The sequence below is a fragment of the Octopus bimaculoides genome, chromosome 3 (assembly GCF_001194135.2).
Source record: "Octopus bimaculoides isolate UCB-OBI-ISO-001 chromosome 3, ASM119413v2, whole genome shotgun sequence".
NCBI lineage: Eukaryota > Metazoa > Mollusca > Cephalopoda > Octopoda > Octopodidae > Octopus > Octopus bimaculoides.
This window is the reverse complement of record NC_068983.1, coordinates 30,103,168-30,117,811: the sequence shown is the minus strand read 5'-3', so window position 1 is coordinate 30,117,811 and position 14,644 is coordinate 30,103,168. Positions and strand designations below refer to the sequence as shown.

General features: G+C 38.2%; 2 protein-coding genes and 5 non-coding genes across 7 annotated transcripts in view; 6 read left to right on the top strand and 1 right to left on the bottom strand.

Moving 5' to 3' along the window:
* Positions 1-5,527, bottom strand: part of LOC106867278 (gamma-tubulin complex component 4) — a 29,922-nt gene extending 24,395 nt beyond the window's left edge. The window contains exons 1-3 of the mRNA XM_014912114.2: positions 5,339-5,527; positions 1,931-2,039; positions 1,065-1,255 (exon numbers count right to left, since the gene is read on the bottom strand). Coding sequence (XP_014767600.1) covers positions 1,065-1,255; positions 1,931-2,039; positions 5,339-5,413 — 375 coding nt within the window. The 5' untranslated portion in view covers positions 5,414-5,527. The remainder of the gene's footprint in view (positions 1-1,064; positions 1,256-1,930; positions 2,040-5,338) is intronic.
* Positions 5,528-5,717: 190 nt separating this feature from the next.
* Positions 5,718-14,644, top strand: part of LOC106867279 (60S ribosomal protein L4-A) — a 15,869-nt gene continuing 6,942 nt past the window's right edge. Inside the window, exons 1-7 of the mRNA XM_014912115.2 lie at positions 5,718-5,853; positions 7,474-7,642; positions 7,738-7,983; positions 8,649-8,773; positions 8,935-9,064; positions 9,949-10,105; positions 10,920-11,003. Of these exons, the coding sequence (XP_014767601.1) occupies positions 5,842-5,853; positions 7,474-7,642; positions 7,738-7,983; positions 8,649-8,773; positions 8,935-9,064; positions 9,949-10,105; positions 10,920-11,003 (923 nt within the window). The 5' untranslated portion in view covers positions 5,718-5,841. The remainder of the gene's footprint in view (positions 5,854-7,473; positions 7,643-7,737; positions 7,984-8,648; positions 8,774-8,934; positions 9,065-9,948; positions 10,106-10,919; positions 11,004-14,644) is intronic.
* LOC128247475 (small nucleolar RNA SNORD18) lies at positions 11,197-11,264 on the top strand. Its single transcript, XR_008263847.1, has one exon. It is a non-coding gene; the product is annotated as a small nucleolar RNA SNORD18 (small nucleolar RNA).
* On the top strand, positions 11,834-11,901 carry LOC128247472 (small nucleolar RNA SNORD18). Its single transcript, XR_008263844.1, has one exon. It is a non-coding gene; the product is annotated as a small nucleolar RNA SNORD18 (small nucleolar RNA).
* On the top strand, positions 12,482-12,549 carry LOC128247474 (small nucleolar RNA SNORD18). Its single transcript, XR_008263846.1, has one exon. It is a non-coding gene; the product is annotated as a small nucleolar RNA SNORD18 (small nucleolar RNA).
* LOC128247473 (small nucleolar RNA SNORD18) lies at positions 13,053-13,120 on the top strand. Its single transcript, XR_008263845.1, has one exon. It is a non-coding gene; the product is annotated as a small nucleolar RNA SNORD18 (small nucleolar RNA).
* On the top strand, positions 13,781-13,848 carry LOC128247476 (small nucleolar RNA SNORD18). The gene has a single exon (XR_008263848.1). It is a non-coding gene; the product is annotated as a small nucleolar RNA SNORD18 (small nucleolar RNA).

Below are 14,644 nucleotides of genomic sequence, written 5' to 3'. Positions count from 1 at the left end.
GGCACATAAAAGACACCATTTCGAGCGTGGCCGTTTTCGTGCGGGTGACACGTAAAAGCACCCACTACACTCTCTGAGTGGTTGGCGTTAGGAAGGGCATCCAGCTGTAGAAACTCTGCCAAATTAGATTGGAGCCTGGTGTTGCCATCCGGTTTCACCAGTCCTCAGTCAAATCGTCCAACCCATGCTAGCATGGAAAGCGGACGTTAAACGACGATGATGATGATGATGATGATGCCTGTGCCTGAGTGGAAAAAGGAAAGACACATTCATCCTAGATTCATTATCATCATTTAACATCCATTTTCCTTGCTGGCATGGGTTGGATGGTTTGACAGGAGCTGGCTAGCAGAACAGCTGCACCGGGCTCCAATTGTCTGTTTTAACATGGTTTCTATGGCCAGATGCCCTTCCTAACACCAACCACTTTACAGTGTAGTGGGTGCTCTTTATATTGCACTAGCACAGGTACTTCACATGTGACACCAGCATGGATGCTTTTCAGCTGCTTATTGGGGCAAGCGAAAGCAAAATCGGGATAGCACCTGTGCCCAGCGTCACCTTTCTGGCACTTGTGCCCGTGACATGTGTAAGGATTTTTGAGAGAGATCGTTGCCAGTGCCCCTGGACTGGCTCTTGTGCGGGTGGCACATAAAATACACCATTTTGAGCGTGGCCGTTGCCAGTACCGCTTGACTGGCCTTCGTGCGGGTGACACGTAAAAGCACCCACTACACTCTCTGAGTGGTTGGCGTTAGGAAGGGCATCCAGCTGTAGAAATTCTGCCAAATCAGATTGGAGCCTGGTGTAGCCATCTGGTTCGCCAGTCTCCAGTCAAATCGTCCAACCCATGCTAGCATGGGAAGCGGACGTTAAACGATGATGATGATGATGATTTACATGACACCTGCACAGGCGATTTTTACATGGCAGGGGTTAAACAGCAACATGAAATCATTGTCTTTGTTTGTTTAGGGTTTGAACAGAAGATATGCAAGGAAGTATCCCCATACACAATAACCACTCAACTAACTCAATAATTAAATGTCTAAAAAACATCTTACATGTTGAAGTTTGAGAAGGACTTCACTGACAGGAAGGTGTGGATCAGCTAAGGCAGATTTCTCAAGTTCCAAAATGTCATTCTGGTAGTCCTCTAGCAAAGTATTTAATCCACTACATAAAAACATCAGGTAGATACCATGCATTTCACCAGTTGTTGAACCAGCACTATCTGGATGAAAATTGCAGAAAGCTGAAAAATAAAAGATGACATATACATTTACACATTTAGAAATAATAAATTTGAAATCAGTGAATGTATTTCACTAGAATTATTATATGTTTACAAGAGCTTGATAGGCATCTTTGACTAGCAAGTCATGCTACTCCAGACTGATGACGAGCAAAGACTCAGAAACATGTCTCTGGATGCAGGCTTAGCTGGGTGGAGGTGCTTGTCTCCCCCTTGTAAACATTTTTTTTTTGTTGGCACTTTGTCGCTTACGACGATGAGGGTTCCAGTTGATCCGATCAATGGAACAGCCTGCTCGGGAAGTTAACGTGCAAGTGGCTGAGCACTCCACAGATACGTGTACCCTTAACGTAGTTCTCGGGGATATTCAGCGTGACACAGTGTAACAAGGCTGACCCTTTGAATTACAGGCACAACAGAAACAGGAAGTAAGAGTGAGAGAAAGTTGTGGTGGAAGAGTACAGCAGGGTTCGCCACCATCCCCTGCCAGAGCCTTGTGGAGCTTTTAGGTGTTTTCGCTCAATAAACACTCACAACGCCCGGTCTGGGAATCAAAACCGCGATCCTATGACCGCGAGTCTGCTGCCCTAACCACTGGGCCATTGCGCCTCCACGGATATAACAACAAAATAATTAAAATTCTAAAGAGATAGGAACATCTAAATGCAAACTTACAGTATTTGTTTATGAATCCTTTAAACATCTTAAAATGGGTGGCCAACTGACAGAGACGATTCAGAGCTTTTTCCTCAGCAGAATGTAAAAAGGGAAGTCCTTTTTGAACCTATAATATATAAATAATTTTACCTCATTTTATCTTTCATTTATTTCAGTCATTTGATTGTAGCCATGCTAGGGCACCACCTTGAAGAATTTTTACTTGAATGAATCAACCTTAGTGCTTTATTTTTTGAAGCCTTGTACTTATTCTATCAGTAACTTTACCTGATGATTTACAGGGATGTAAACACACCAACACCAATTGTCAAGCAGTGGGGAAGGGAGACAAACACAGACATAAAGACACACAGATCTACACACACACATATATATGTGTGTGTGTGTATATATATATATATATATATATCCCTCTCTCTCTTTCGGAGAGGCACAGGTACATACACAGACATATACACACGCGGCAGTAACTTCCGCCAACCAAATTCAATCACAAAGTTTCGGTCGGCCCGGGGCTATAGCAGAAGACTGAACCCGAAACCATGTAGCTGGGAAGCAAGCTTCCTAGCCACACAGCCATGCAAGTAGAGTTAGCAGTTGGAATAACCATCTAAGGAATAAGAATATCCGTTCTTACTACCAGTATCATTTGCCTATGTTATCACTGGGCATGGGTATGCAAGCACATTATGCTCATAGGGTACAGGTAATAACAGAATAAACAAAAGTTTGATTTCTGCTTATTTAAATTATATATATATATATATATATATATATATATATATAAAACAGAGTTAATAGTGAGGGGTTATCAATATGGGCAAAATACTTCATAAGCTCTCTGTTTGTACACCATACCAACAATAATACTTAGATTAGTGAAGAACTCCAGGTGATCTTAGCCATCCCTTCAATTCTCTGCTTGTTATAACCAGAAATGGCTCTGATGAAAGTAGCATTAATTTTCTTAAGTCGTTCAATTTTTCTCAATTGATCAATAGACCAAGTGAGTAAACCTGTCTGTCATGTACCTATAATGACTACTAGAAACAGCTGTAAGCCATATTTGCTCCAATAAAGGAAAAATATGTAATGAACATTATTTTAAACTTTATAGATATCATCAGATATATATATATGTGTGTGTATGTTTGTGTGTACATACCTAAATATACACACAACAGGCTTCTTTCAGTTTCTGTCTACCAAATCCATTCAAAGGCTTTGGTCGGCCCAAGGGCTATAGTTAAAAGACACTTACCCAAGGTGCCATGCAGTGGAATTGAACCTGTTCCGTGTTTGGAAAGCAAGCTTCTAACCACACAGCCATGCTTGTATCTGTTTTCTTTTTGCGTTGGCATGGTTGGGTAGTCTGTTCCAGTACAGTGACTTGTCACTTGCCATGGGCATTCACTATCGCATGCACAATAAGAAATCTTTACTGTTGGGTATGTTACAAGATTTTCACAACTGGATACCCTACCTAGCCAACAGATCTACAGCATGGACTAGATATTTTATAATGGCATGGGTTCCAGTGATGTTGTCTGAGGTAGTACTAACGAGTCTCCCCACACACTTTTATCATGTATCATTTGGCTGAGGTTAGAATTATCTACAAAAGTTTGAGACAAAAAACATGCATTTCAACAAAGGTAAACGTGGCGGTGCCACATAAAAGCACCCAACACACTCTGTAAAGTGTTTAGCGTTAGAAAGGGCATCAAGCTGTAGAAACCATGCCAAACCAGCCTTGACTCTGGTGCAGCCCGCCACCATTCAGCTTGCCAGCCCTGATCAAACTGTCCAGCCTATGCCAGCATGGACAACGGACGTTAAATGATGATTATAGAAGTTATATGATTGTTTTACCTGGTGGTAACCACTAAGCCGTGACCATGCTGGGATGCCACCTTTGTCTGGTTGATTGGTTAACAGCTTACCATTGTTGCTCTGTTACAGGGACTGTCAGGCAAAGCATTATCGTACCAAACCCAGTTACAAGGCAGAGGTTCCCATTAATAGCATAAGAATTTCATTAAAAAAACATCCAACCCTTTCATTACCATATTGCTGTTGAAATAAACTACCTTCGCTTTAATTAACTTCAAAAATAAAGAAGAATTTAGTCAAATAACTTTGCCATTATTTTGAAACATAAACTAATATGAAACTTTGATAGGAGGTTTAAAATTAAATCAATTTCAAGGTTTGTCTCACAGTCCCAGGGGACAGTCTCAAGCAGGTCGGTATCAAAAGAGTTAACCTTTTTTGATACCAACATTTCTTATTGTTACGAAACAGTGTGTAACTTTATTGGTTTCACATTTAATGGTTGCAAAAGAAAATACAAGAACGCATGTAACCTGTTGTATATCGACTGTCCACCCTCAAGTTGAAAAAAGTTATGATGCCCCCCCCCCTAGTCAGTCCTGATCAAGGAAACCTATGGTATGTTAATAGGCGGTATTCAAGTTTAAGTACCCTATATAACCTCTCATAACCTTATTTTGGGACAATTTTCAAAAAGTTTTGCGAATTTGTATCCTACACACAGAAATCCATAGTTAGGCAAAAAAAAAATTTTTTTTTAAATCCCGTCCCTGAAAAAAATTCCAAAAAGTGAAAAAAGTTATGAGAAGTTATATGGGATGCTTAAACCAGAATTCCGTCCGTTAATAAGCAGCCGAATGACGAACACGATCCAAAGCTATGGGATATGTACTTTTGTTCATTTGACAACGATACTGCACATTCTGACCTAAAGAGGTGAATGCCGTTGCTACGTAACTCCGGTCAGCAGTGATCGAACCGATCTTTGTCACGTTCGAAATCGGCCAAGCAAGAGCCACAGGTCTATAGTTTCAGATATGCCATATGTGTCTAGTTGATCACTATTTGGTACATTCTGATATGGAATTGTCAAATGTATGTTATACAGTGTATCAGCCTTAGAATGTTGCACCTTCTTCACGACATAAGTCGATTTCTGTTATTTTAAATGCTGTACAATCAAAGTAGATCTCTAGCTAAACAACAAAAACTCATTGACAAAAATCTTAAAATTATGCAAACATAAAACACTTGTCACAAAAGTAAACATTTCGTTGCCAGCATTTCTCATTTCACTTCATTTATTTATGGCAAGTGCACAATCTTTTACTTTTCCCTCTATTACAATGAACTGTTAAGAGACACGCGTAAATTCTTAGACAATTATAGCTGTATAACCCATGATCAAAGACAAACTAGCCATGACCATCCAATCATTTCCTTATTTAAGAAGATAGGGTGAGATTTTAAAGACATTTGGCTGGTATTTTCAGCACGCCGATCGTCCACAAAGACTACGTCAGTTTGTCTTGATATAAGTTCAATAACAAAGGAAATTGTGATATAGTGTACCTGTATTTTATCACCATTATCGACAAATATGTTTCCAGGGTAACCGGATAAGGCGAATAAAAGTTCATGTAACATTTCTCCGATTATGGTACAATATTTCAAATATACAAATCGAAGTCAATTGACAACATCGAGACTCCCGTCATTTGAAAACAATTTGGCGGGGGTCAAATAAATTTACGATAAGAGTTATCTCCCGTTTGTAGTTTCAATTTTCGCCGTATGATGTCACTATTAAACACACAAATACTTACGCTAACAAAATAAACCGTAGCAAAAATAATCAATTTTACGTTATTTACTTTAGTTTTTCAAATTAATAATAAAATATTTGAACTTTAAAATATAATATTTTGTTATACGATTAAAAATCCTTCAATAAAGCCGGTAATTTTATTTTTACGACACGCGCGGATGAATACAAAACCTAAGCTGAGCTATGTGTGTTATAATGACTTCCCGTCTTCCTCTTTTCTAATTAGGACTACTCCAAGTCACCAGCTATGTCGAAGGCGGTAAGTGTTTCAGTCGATATTATCGAATTTTAAAGCAACCAAATAATTTCACACTTACTTTATTTCATTAAAGTTGACATCTATCGTTAATTGTTATTAATTTTGCGACTAATCACGTTAATATTTACCGTTTTTGATGTTAATTTGTCGCACTCTTGCCCTCGCTTGCTGCAGCAATATGGCGATACTCTCAAGAAAGACCCACGTGAAGCAGGAACATTTCTTTTCAGCCTTTGTCTACGTTGATATTTTCTTCATATTCCTTTGAGATCGAAACGTAGGTTATAATTTAAATGTTATTTCAATTACCAATATCATTTTTTAGAAAGTAATTCCATAAGTAAATTACTTAGTCCCCTTCTAAATAATGCAATTTCTGTAACACGTGTCATTTAATTGGAATTATTTTATGAATGTTAATGTGTGTTGAAGCGCTTGCTTTTTAAAAAGAATTAGAATAATTGAAAGTGTTGTAGAATCCAATTTAATTAGTATTTAAAATAGGCTTTTGACGACTTTAAACCAAACTTTATTGAAGCCGGTCTTTGGTCTTACTTCAAGTAACAGATTACCTTCAAGTCGTTCTCTCTCTACCTTGTTGAAATAAAGCAAGGATAGATTTAATAGAATCGCCTAGATGTAGAAAATGCTTGAATTGTCATAGCTGGAAGACATTTGATAATAGTTTAGTTTGAATATGATGATGTGAGACTAATAAACCTTTAGGGTACGATATCGTATTTCAAAATGCTTAGCTTTTAATTAAAACCTTAAATCCTTTAGTATTATAACTTAACGTTTTATGATATGGAGGGTTTAAGTTTAGTATTTTTAGACTGCTTATCGTAGTGGTAGCTTTAGTTTATGGTGATTTGTCTTTGATAAGTCGTAAGTGATATGAAAGTTGTGCTAAGATCGATCAGTGTTGCCTTCAATTAAAACGGTTACGTTGGTTTATATAATTGTGCCTCTGTCATCTTTGAACCAGCATGCATATATGGAATGCTATCGAGTCGGGGTTTCTTTTCCCCTCGGTAGAGTGTGAGGTGAGGAAGATTTGCCTGCCGTTTCTTGTAGTTACTGCTTCGTCGTTCACTGTTTAGATTGAAATGTGATGATCGATGGGTCACATTCATATAATGCCTACAAATGATGATTTGCAACTATAAATTTATGTAGTGCTTTTTATAAATCCATGAGTATGAATCTCGGTCTTGGCACGTGATAAATGGAATGGGCGCTGAATTAAGTGAAACTACATGAAGTTCATCTCTTCCACCGGGTTTAAATTATTAAATCCAGCGAAAGCTTATAAACAATTACATATTTTGCATTTTAATACACTTGAGACAACTTCGGAAGTCTCTCTAATATATATGCATGTATATATATAAGAAAATAGAGAGGTAATTAATAAATTATTAGGTGCACATTGGGATTAGACACCGAGGGGAAACGGCTGTAACCTTTTTATTTTTGGCGACCCTCAGTGTCTAATCCCAATGTGCACCAATAATTTTGAAAATTGACAAACGTCCCTTACAGCTATATATATACGCACACACACACACATCATTACTGTTGAATTGGTTGTAAGCTATCTATTATATATTTTTTCAGGCAATCCGCCCGCTTGTGTCGGTCTACAATGATAAGGGTGAGTCTACGCCCTCCAACGTGAAAATGCCGGCTGTTTTCAGTGCCCCTATTCGGCCTGATATTGTCAGCTTTGTGCATGACCAGATGATGAAGAACTCTCGTCATCCTTATGCTGTTTCCAAATATGCAGGTTTGTTGTTATTATTATTATTATTGCTTGTTTTACCTTCCAATCTGTTCTGTGTTATAACTGATTTTCATATCTCAATCTGTTTTGTTTTTCAGGTCATCAGACTTCTGCTGAGTCTTGGGGTACCGGTCGTGCTGTCGCTCGTATTCCTCGTGTACGCGGTGGTGGTACTCACAGATCAGGTCAGGGTGCATTCGGTAACATGTGTCGTGGTGGTCGTATGTTCGCTCCTACCAAAGTTTGGAGGCGCTGGCATAGAAAGATAAACATCAATCAGAAGAGGTACGCTATGTGTTCTGCTGTTGCTGCTAGCGGTATCACTTCCTTGGTTCAATCGAAGGGTAAGTGTTACGTATCCTTTTCTACAGATAATTGAGATATATTGCTATTTCTTGAATAGAGTATTTGTTAAGTAATATATTATTTGGGGTGTGTGTCAGTTAGTGCAAGGAAGATTTCATGGTCTTGTGGTTGCGAAATATAGTCAGTGTTTCTTTGCAATAACATCTACAGTTCTTCATAAAGGAACATTTTTATGACCATTTCTCTCTCAACCGTCATAGAAGAGTATGTTCTTTGGTGGTGGGGTGGGGTTCTTTCTTTTCAATTTTGGTACTTAGTGTTGGCTGAGTCTCATGGCGCATGTCAGCTGGCTGAATTTTTGGCACTATCATGCTGTCAGAAGTGAAAGTGCTCACTGCTAGTGAAGTATCTGCCTGCATGCCTGTTGCTGGTCTGTCGATTCTTTGACAGGCCAGCAACAGGCATGCAGGCAGACAGACAGATACTTCACTAGCAGGCAGTGAGCACTTTCACTTCTGACAGCTAATAGCATGATAGTGCCGAATTTTTTTTTCTTTCTTATATGTTTTTACTGCTTCCTTAATCTAGTTTAGATTATCTGCTATATAAGTATGGGGTATGATAGGGCATTATTCTTGCTTGAATTTAGTGCTGTTGACACAGGATTATCTCAAATGGCTATTTTTGCATATTTATGTTTTAGGTCATCAAATTCAAGAGGTTCCTGAAATTCCGTTGGTGATCACTGATAAAGTGCAGGAGTACAAGAAGACTAAGGATGCTGTAACTTTGTTGCGGCGTTTGAAGGCTTGGAGTGACATTGAAAAGGTTTGTTAATGATTTTATATTCGGTCTGTGTTCTTCACAGCAATGATACCACTATAATATCCTAGTTTTTGCTTTGTGTCGGTAGTTTGTTAGTAATTTCAAGTATTGCTAAATAGTTTGATTTCAGTGTCTTTTTTATTTTATTCATCTTTTTCTTTCAGGTCTATAAATCCAAGCGCTTCAGGGCTGGAAAGGGTAAGATGAGAAATCGTCGTAGGATTATGCGTAAAGGACCAGTTCTTATCTATGAGAAGGACAATGGAATTGTGAGGGCTTTCCGTAACATTCCTGGTAAGTTGACATTCTACAAGAGTTGTAATCTGTGCCTTGTCTCTATCTCTGTAAATGTAGCATGTTGAACTGAATGGTTATGTGGAGCAGGAAATGTTGAGTTGAAATAAAGATACAGTAGCATCTTCTTTACTAAGTATTTGGAGAGGCTCTTCCTACTGCAAAGAAATTTTATATTCAGTTTGTGTTCTTAACAGTAGTGATATTGATTCAATATCCTGATTTAGTATTCCTCTTCACAAAACCATGTCAGTGGTGTCCTTTTGGTGATCACTAGAATTGTGAGAACCAGATCAGATTGGAGCCTGGTGCAGCCTTCTGGTTCACCAGTCCTCAGTCAAATCGTCCGACCCATGCTAGCATGGAAGGTGGACATTAAATGATATGTCCTGGATGTATTATCAGCAAAGAATTTACCTTAAGGGTAGGTGTCTGTCCAGGTTCAGTTGTTATGGAGTCTTTTCATTATAGTTTCCTAGGCCCTAATAAGTCTTTAACACTGACTTGGAAACTAATTATCTTGAGTTTTTTTCTGCAAATGAGGTGTAATGTTGCATGATAGTGGCACTAGAGTGTGTGAAAGAAGCTTTCTCTGCGGGCGAATAAGTTGAACTTGTATGAACCTGTGGGTGTTTGATAAAGACATGCCAATTGATATATGTGGAAATGGCCTGAGAGTTACAGAAAGCAATGGTAAAGCCTATTCTCATTAGGTTGTGCTTCGCAGTAAGTGTAAAGTCATTAAGCAATCATACTGGCATAAGAAAGTTGATATTGTGGTGGTGGTGGGGAGTTCATTCTTTTGTAATACTTGACTGAGCAATATCGTCTGGTTAGTATCACTAATTGCATGACCTCTATATTATAATGATTTGTCTTTGTAGGTATCACAACGCTTAATGTGAAGCATCTGAACCTCAGGAAAATTGCCCCTGGTGGTCATGTGGGTCGTTTCTGTATATGGACAGAGTCTGCCTTTAGGAGGCTTGATAACATCTACGGAACATGGACAACTCCATCCAAGGAAAAGGTTGATTACAAGTAAGTACTGTTGGCAGGCTTTCTGTCTCTGTCTCTCTTTCTCTCTCTCTCTCTTTCTCTCTCTCTCTCTCTCTCTCTCTCTCTCTCTCTCTTCAACTGTAGTTGTAGGTGAGGGTTAGGCAGCATTCATATTTTAGGGGTGGTATAGGGTTCATTCCATCGCAGGTTTTTCAACTAGGTCGCTAGTCTAATGATAAATTCCTTACTGGTCATGGTGTCCTTCCTCTTGACTTAAAGTTGGTAAACTTTTTGATGGGCAGGGTTGGTTAGGGGTGCTTTTTGTCTTAACTGGCCATAAACATACAAGACAGTTGTGTTTTTCTTTTTTTCTTTTTATGGCCTGTTACATACAAAAAATGAAGTAAGACTCAATGTATGTTTCAATACTGAAATTTTATACATCATATGTTTGCTGATGTCAATTGGATGGATGAAATGAGGCTGCTAGCTGTAGCCTGCCAACACTTTCTCTTGGCTGAGTGATGAATAAAGTGTTATTTTGCTTGGCTAAGAATTCTATTTAATTCATTTCAAAAACTTAATATAAGGGGGTGGTAAGTGTTGTATGACTTGAGAATTATTTTCTCAATTTGTGCTGCAGATTGTGGGGTCCGGCCAAAATACATTTTCACACCGACCAGGTCCAACTCCTCACATCCTACAATGTCATTATGGGAAGAATATTTCTTCCTTTAATGTAGCTATTGAAGATTACAAATTCATAAATTGAAATTATTTCTTCTTAATCATTATTATTGATTCCATTTGAATTGATCTACACTTCATTGTCTGAATGTTGGTTTTAATTTTTCAGTCTCCCAATGCCAAAGATGTCCAATTCGGATTTGACAAGAATTTTGAAGAGCCATCAAGTTCAGTCTGTGTTGAGATCACCCCTGTATGTTTTTGTTTTTTGTTTTTTTTTTGCTGATTTGCTTGTACCGGGTTCTGAGTCTTGGTGTGATTCATTCTGACTATTTTTAATATTTGACCCTGCTTTATTTAGTGTTTGAAGGAATTTGGCTGCTGTTGTGGTTCAAAGGATCTGTTGTTTGTGCCAGTTTCAATGTCCTTCAGTATGTTTTTATGCAAAGGAATGATGATTCTATATTGGTCCGTGTTGTTGAAAGCAATGATAGTGTTACAATATTCTGACCTTTGCTTAAAGATCTGTAGCTTAATTTCCGTTAGAGCTCCATTAGTCAGGCTGTCTGTGCGGGTGGTTTTGAGTGTGTTATAATTTGTATATATTTATTCTATTTATAAATGCAAAACAACACCACAAGGGAATCAATGTAAGCTTAAATAATAAACCTCAATTGTAAAGAAATAGAGCAAGCATGATCTGCTGAATGTAATAAGGCCAGAAATCAGTTGGGGTGGAGGTGAAGTTATTAGATTTAATGAGGCCCAAATGTGTGTGTGCAGATCAAAGTGCAGTAGATTTGAGAAGTGGGGAAACCTGAGCATTGGGTCTCACAAAGGAATGTGGTAAATGGTAAGATACTGTTAAAGAAGAACTATGCAAGCTGGATTGTAAAAACAAGTCTGGTCAAGCTAGGAGTTATTATTGTAGTGAAGTTTTGCTCTTTGATGGGCTAGCATGTGATGAGGGAAAATCATTTAACAGTTACGGGTTTGTGTAATTTCATTTTGGTACTGATAAGCCTGATAACTCAGTGGTTTGGAATATTGAAGCCTCTGCTTTTGTATATAATTACTCTTGCAAAGGAATGATGATTCTATATTGGTCCGTGTTGCTGAAAGCAATGATATTGTTACAATATACTGACCTTTGCTTATTTAAAGATTTGTATCTTAATTTCACTTAGAGCCCTATAAGTACCTCAAATTCAGTGTTGTGTTTTAGCAAATTGTGGTGCTAGCTGCAACAAGGTACGGTGATTCTATATTCATTGTTGTGTGCATAAATTACCTTCAGTCTCATGAGGTTTCATAGTAGTTGCTAATACTTTGTTACTTGGATATTAATCAGCAACAGATTTGGGGTAGGGGAGGCCGAGATCATAATTGGAATTAGAACTAGGTAGAGGTGTTACCTTTGCATGAGTGGGGTGTGGGCACTGAATGCTAATGTGTGTGCACTTCAGATGGTAAAGTAATCAATTACGATCAGGCAGAAATTGAGTTGGGGTATGGTAATTAGATCTAATGAGCCCCCCAATGTGTGTATGGATCAAGTATGGCCAAGCAAAAGTCATTATTCTAATGAAGTTTAGCTCTGGACTGGTTTGTGATGAGGGAAACTCATTTATCAGTTACAGGTTTGTGTAATTTTATTTTGGTATAGATAAGCCTGATAATTAAGTGGTTGATGTATTAAAGCCTCTGCTTTTGTATATAATTACTAATGCAAGGGAATGATGATTCTATATTGGTCCGTGTTGCTGAAAGCAATGATATTGTTACAATATGCTGACCTTTGCTTATATAAAGATTTGTATCTTAGAGCCCGATAAGTACCTCAAATTCAGTGTTGTGCTAGCTGCAACAGAGTACAGTGATTCTGTATTTGTTGTGTGCATAAATTACCTTCCCCCTCATGAGCTTTTGTAGTAGAAGCTAATACATTGTTACTTGGGTTCAGCAGCAGATTTGGGATAGGGGAGGCCGAGATCATAATTGGAATTAGAACTAGGTATAAATGGTCTAGGGAGCTGTTAGCTTTGCATGAGAGTGAGATGTGTGCACACATCAGACTCTAAAGAAATAAAGCAAGCATAATCAGGCAGAAATGAGCTGGGAAGTACAGCTAAGCCAAGAGTCATATTACTGTGATGAAGTTTAGCTCTTTGCGCTAGCATGTGACAAGGGAAAAGTATCTGTCGGTTATGGGTTTGTGTAATTTCATTTTGGTATAGATAAGCCTGATAACTAAGTGGTTGGTGTATTAAAGCCTCTGCTTTTGTATATAATTACTAATGCAAGGGAATGATGATTCTATATTGGTCCGTGTTGCTGAAAGCAATGATATTGTTACAATATGCTGACCTTTGCTTATATAAAGATTTGTATCTTAGAGCCCTATAAGTACCTCAAATTCAGTGTTGTGTTTTAGCAAATTGTAGTGCTAGCTGCAACAAGGTACAGTGATTCTATATTTGTTGTTGTGTGCATAAATTACAGCAGATTTGGGGTAGGGGAGGCTGAGATCATAATTGGAATTAGAACTAGGTAAAAGTGTTACCTTTGCATGAGTGGGGTGTGTGCACATCGGACGGTAAAGTAATCAAGCATGATGAGCTGAATGTGATCGGGCAGAAATTGGGTTGGAGCAGAACTAAAGTAATTAGATCTAACGAGGCCCCCAATGTGTGTATGGATCAAGTATGGCCAAGAGTCATTATTGTAATGAAGTTTAGCTCTGGTGGACTGGCATGTGATGAGGGAAACTCATTTGTCAGTTACACGTTTGCATGAGAGTGAGATGTGCATGCATTAGACTCTAAAGAAATAAAGCAAGCATGAGCTGGGAAGTACAGCTAAGCCAAGAATTATTACTGTGATGAAGTTTAGCTCTTTCAGCTTGTGTGTGACAAGGGAAACTCATTTGTCAGTTATGGGTTTGTGTAATTTCATTTTGGTACGGATAAGCCTGATAACTAAGTCATTGGAGTATTGAAGCCTCTGCTTTTGTATATGATTACTCTTGCAAAGGAATGATGATTCTATATTGGTCGGTGTTGCTGAAAGTAATGATATTGTTACAATATACTGACCTTTGCTTGTTTAGACATTTGTAACTTAATTTCCCTTAGGGCCCTGTAAATCAAACATGTTGCTTGTGGGGTGGAGTCTGAACGCATAATAATTGGGATTGAAACGACCCAGAGAGCTATTGCCTTTACTGACAACGCTGGGATTCATCTTCTGAATGTTGGTCAAGGTAGAAATAAGCTAGTGTGGATTAGTGGGAACAATGACAGGTGGGTGAAAAGGTAGTAGATTTGTGAGAAAGGGAAATCTGGGCATTGGATCTCAAAGAAATGCAGCAAGTAGTAGGATGCTGTTGGAGAAAACGTATGCAAGCATGGAAAAACACTTCCTACTGGTCTAAGTAACTGTGATGTTTTTTTCCCCATTGGTTACTTAATGTGGAGGGCACATTAGAGACAATACTGTTGTTGCATGGGTATTTGCTTTGGGAAGTTAAAATTTGAACATGTAAATGTGTGTCTATGCACATATATACATTAGTGAGCTAACAAATGAAAGAAAGAGGCATTCAACACATTTGGTAGGAGTACATGTGTTTAGTATTCAATACCAGTTTGATTTGGCTCTATACCAGATCAATATTTACACACACATGGTTAGCAGTAGTGATACTGTTGCAATGTCCTGACACTTGCATTTTGTACTTTGAACAGTGATCCTTTGTGGAGGTTGTTATTGAGTCTTTGTATGATTGTCAATGTGTTTTAGGCTTACATAGTCTGGAACAGTGGTTCCCAACCTGGGGTCCACAGATCTACTGAGGGGGTTTGTGAGCTAAATTTAAAATTTCATATATATATA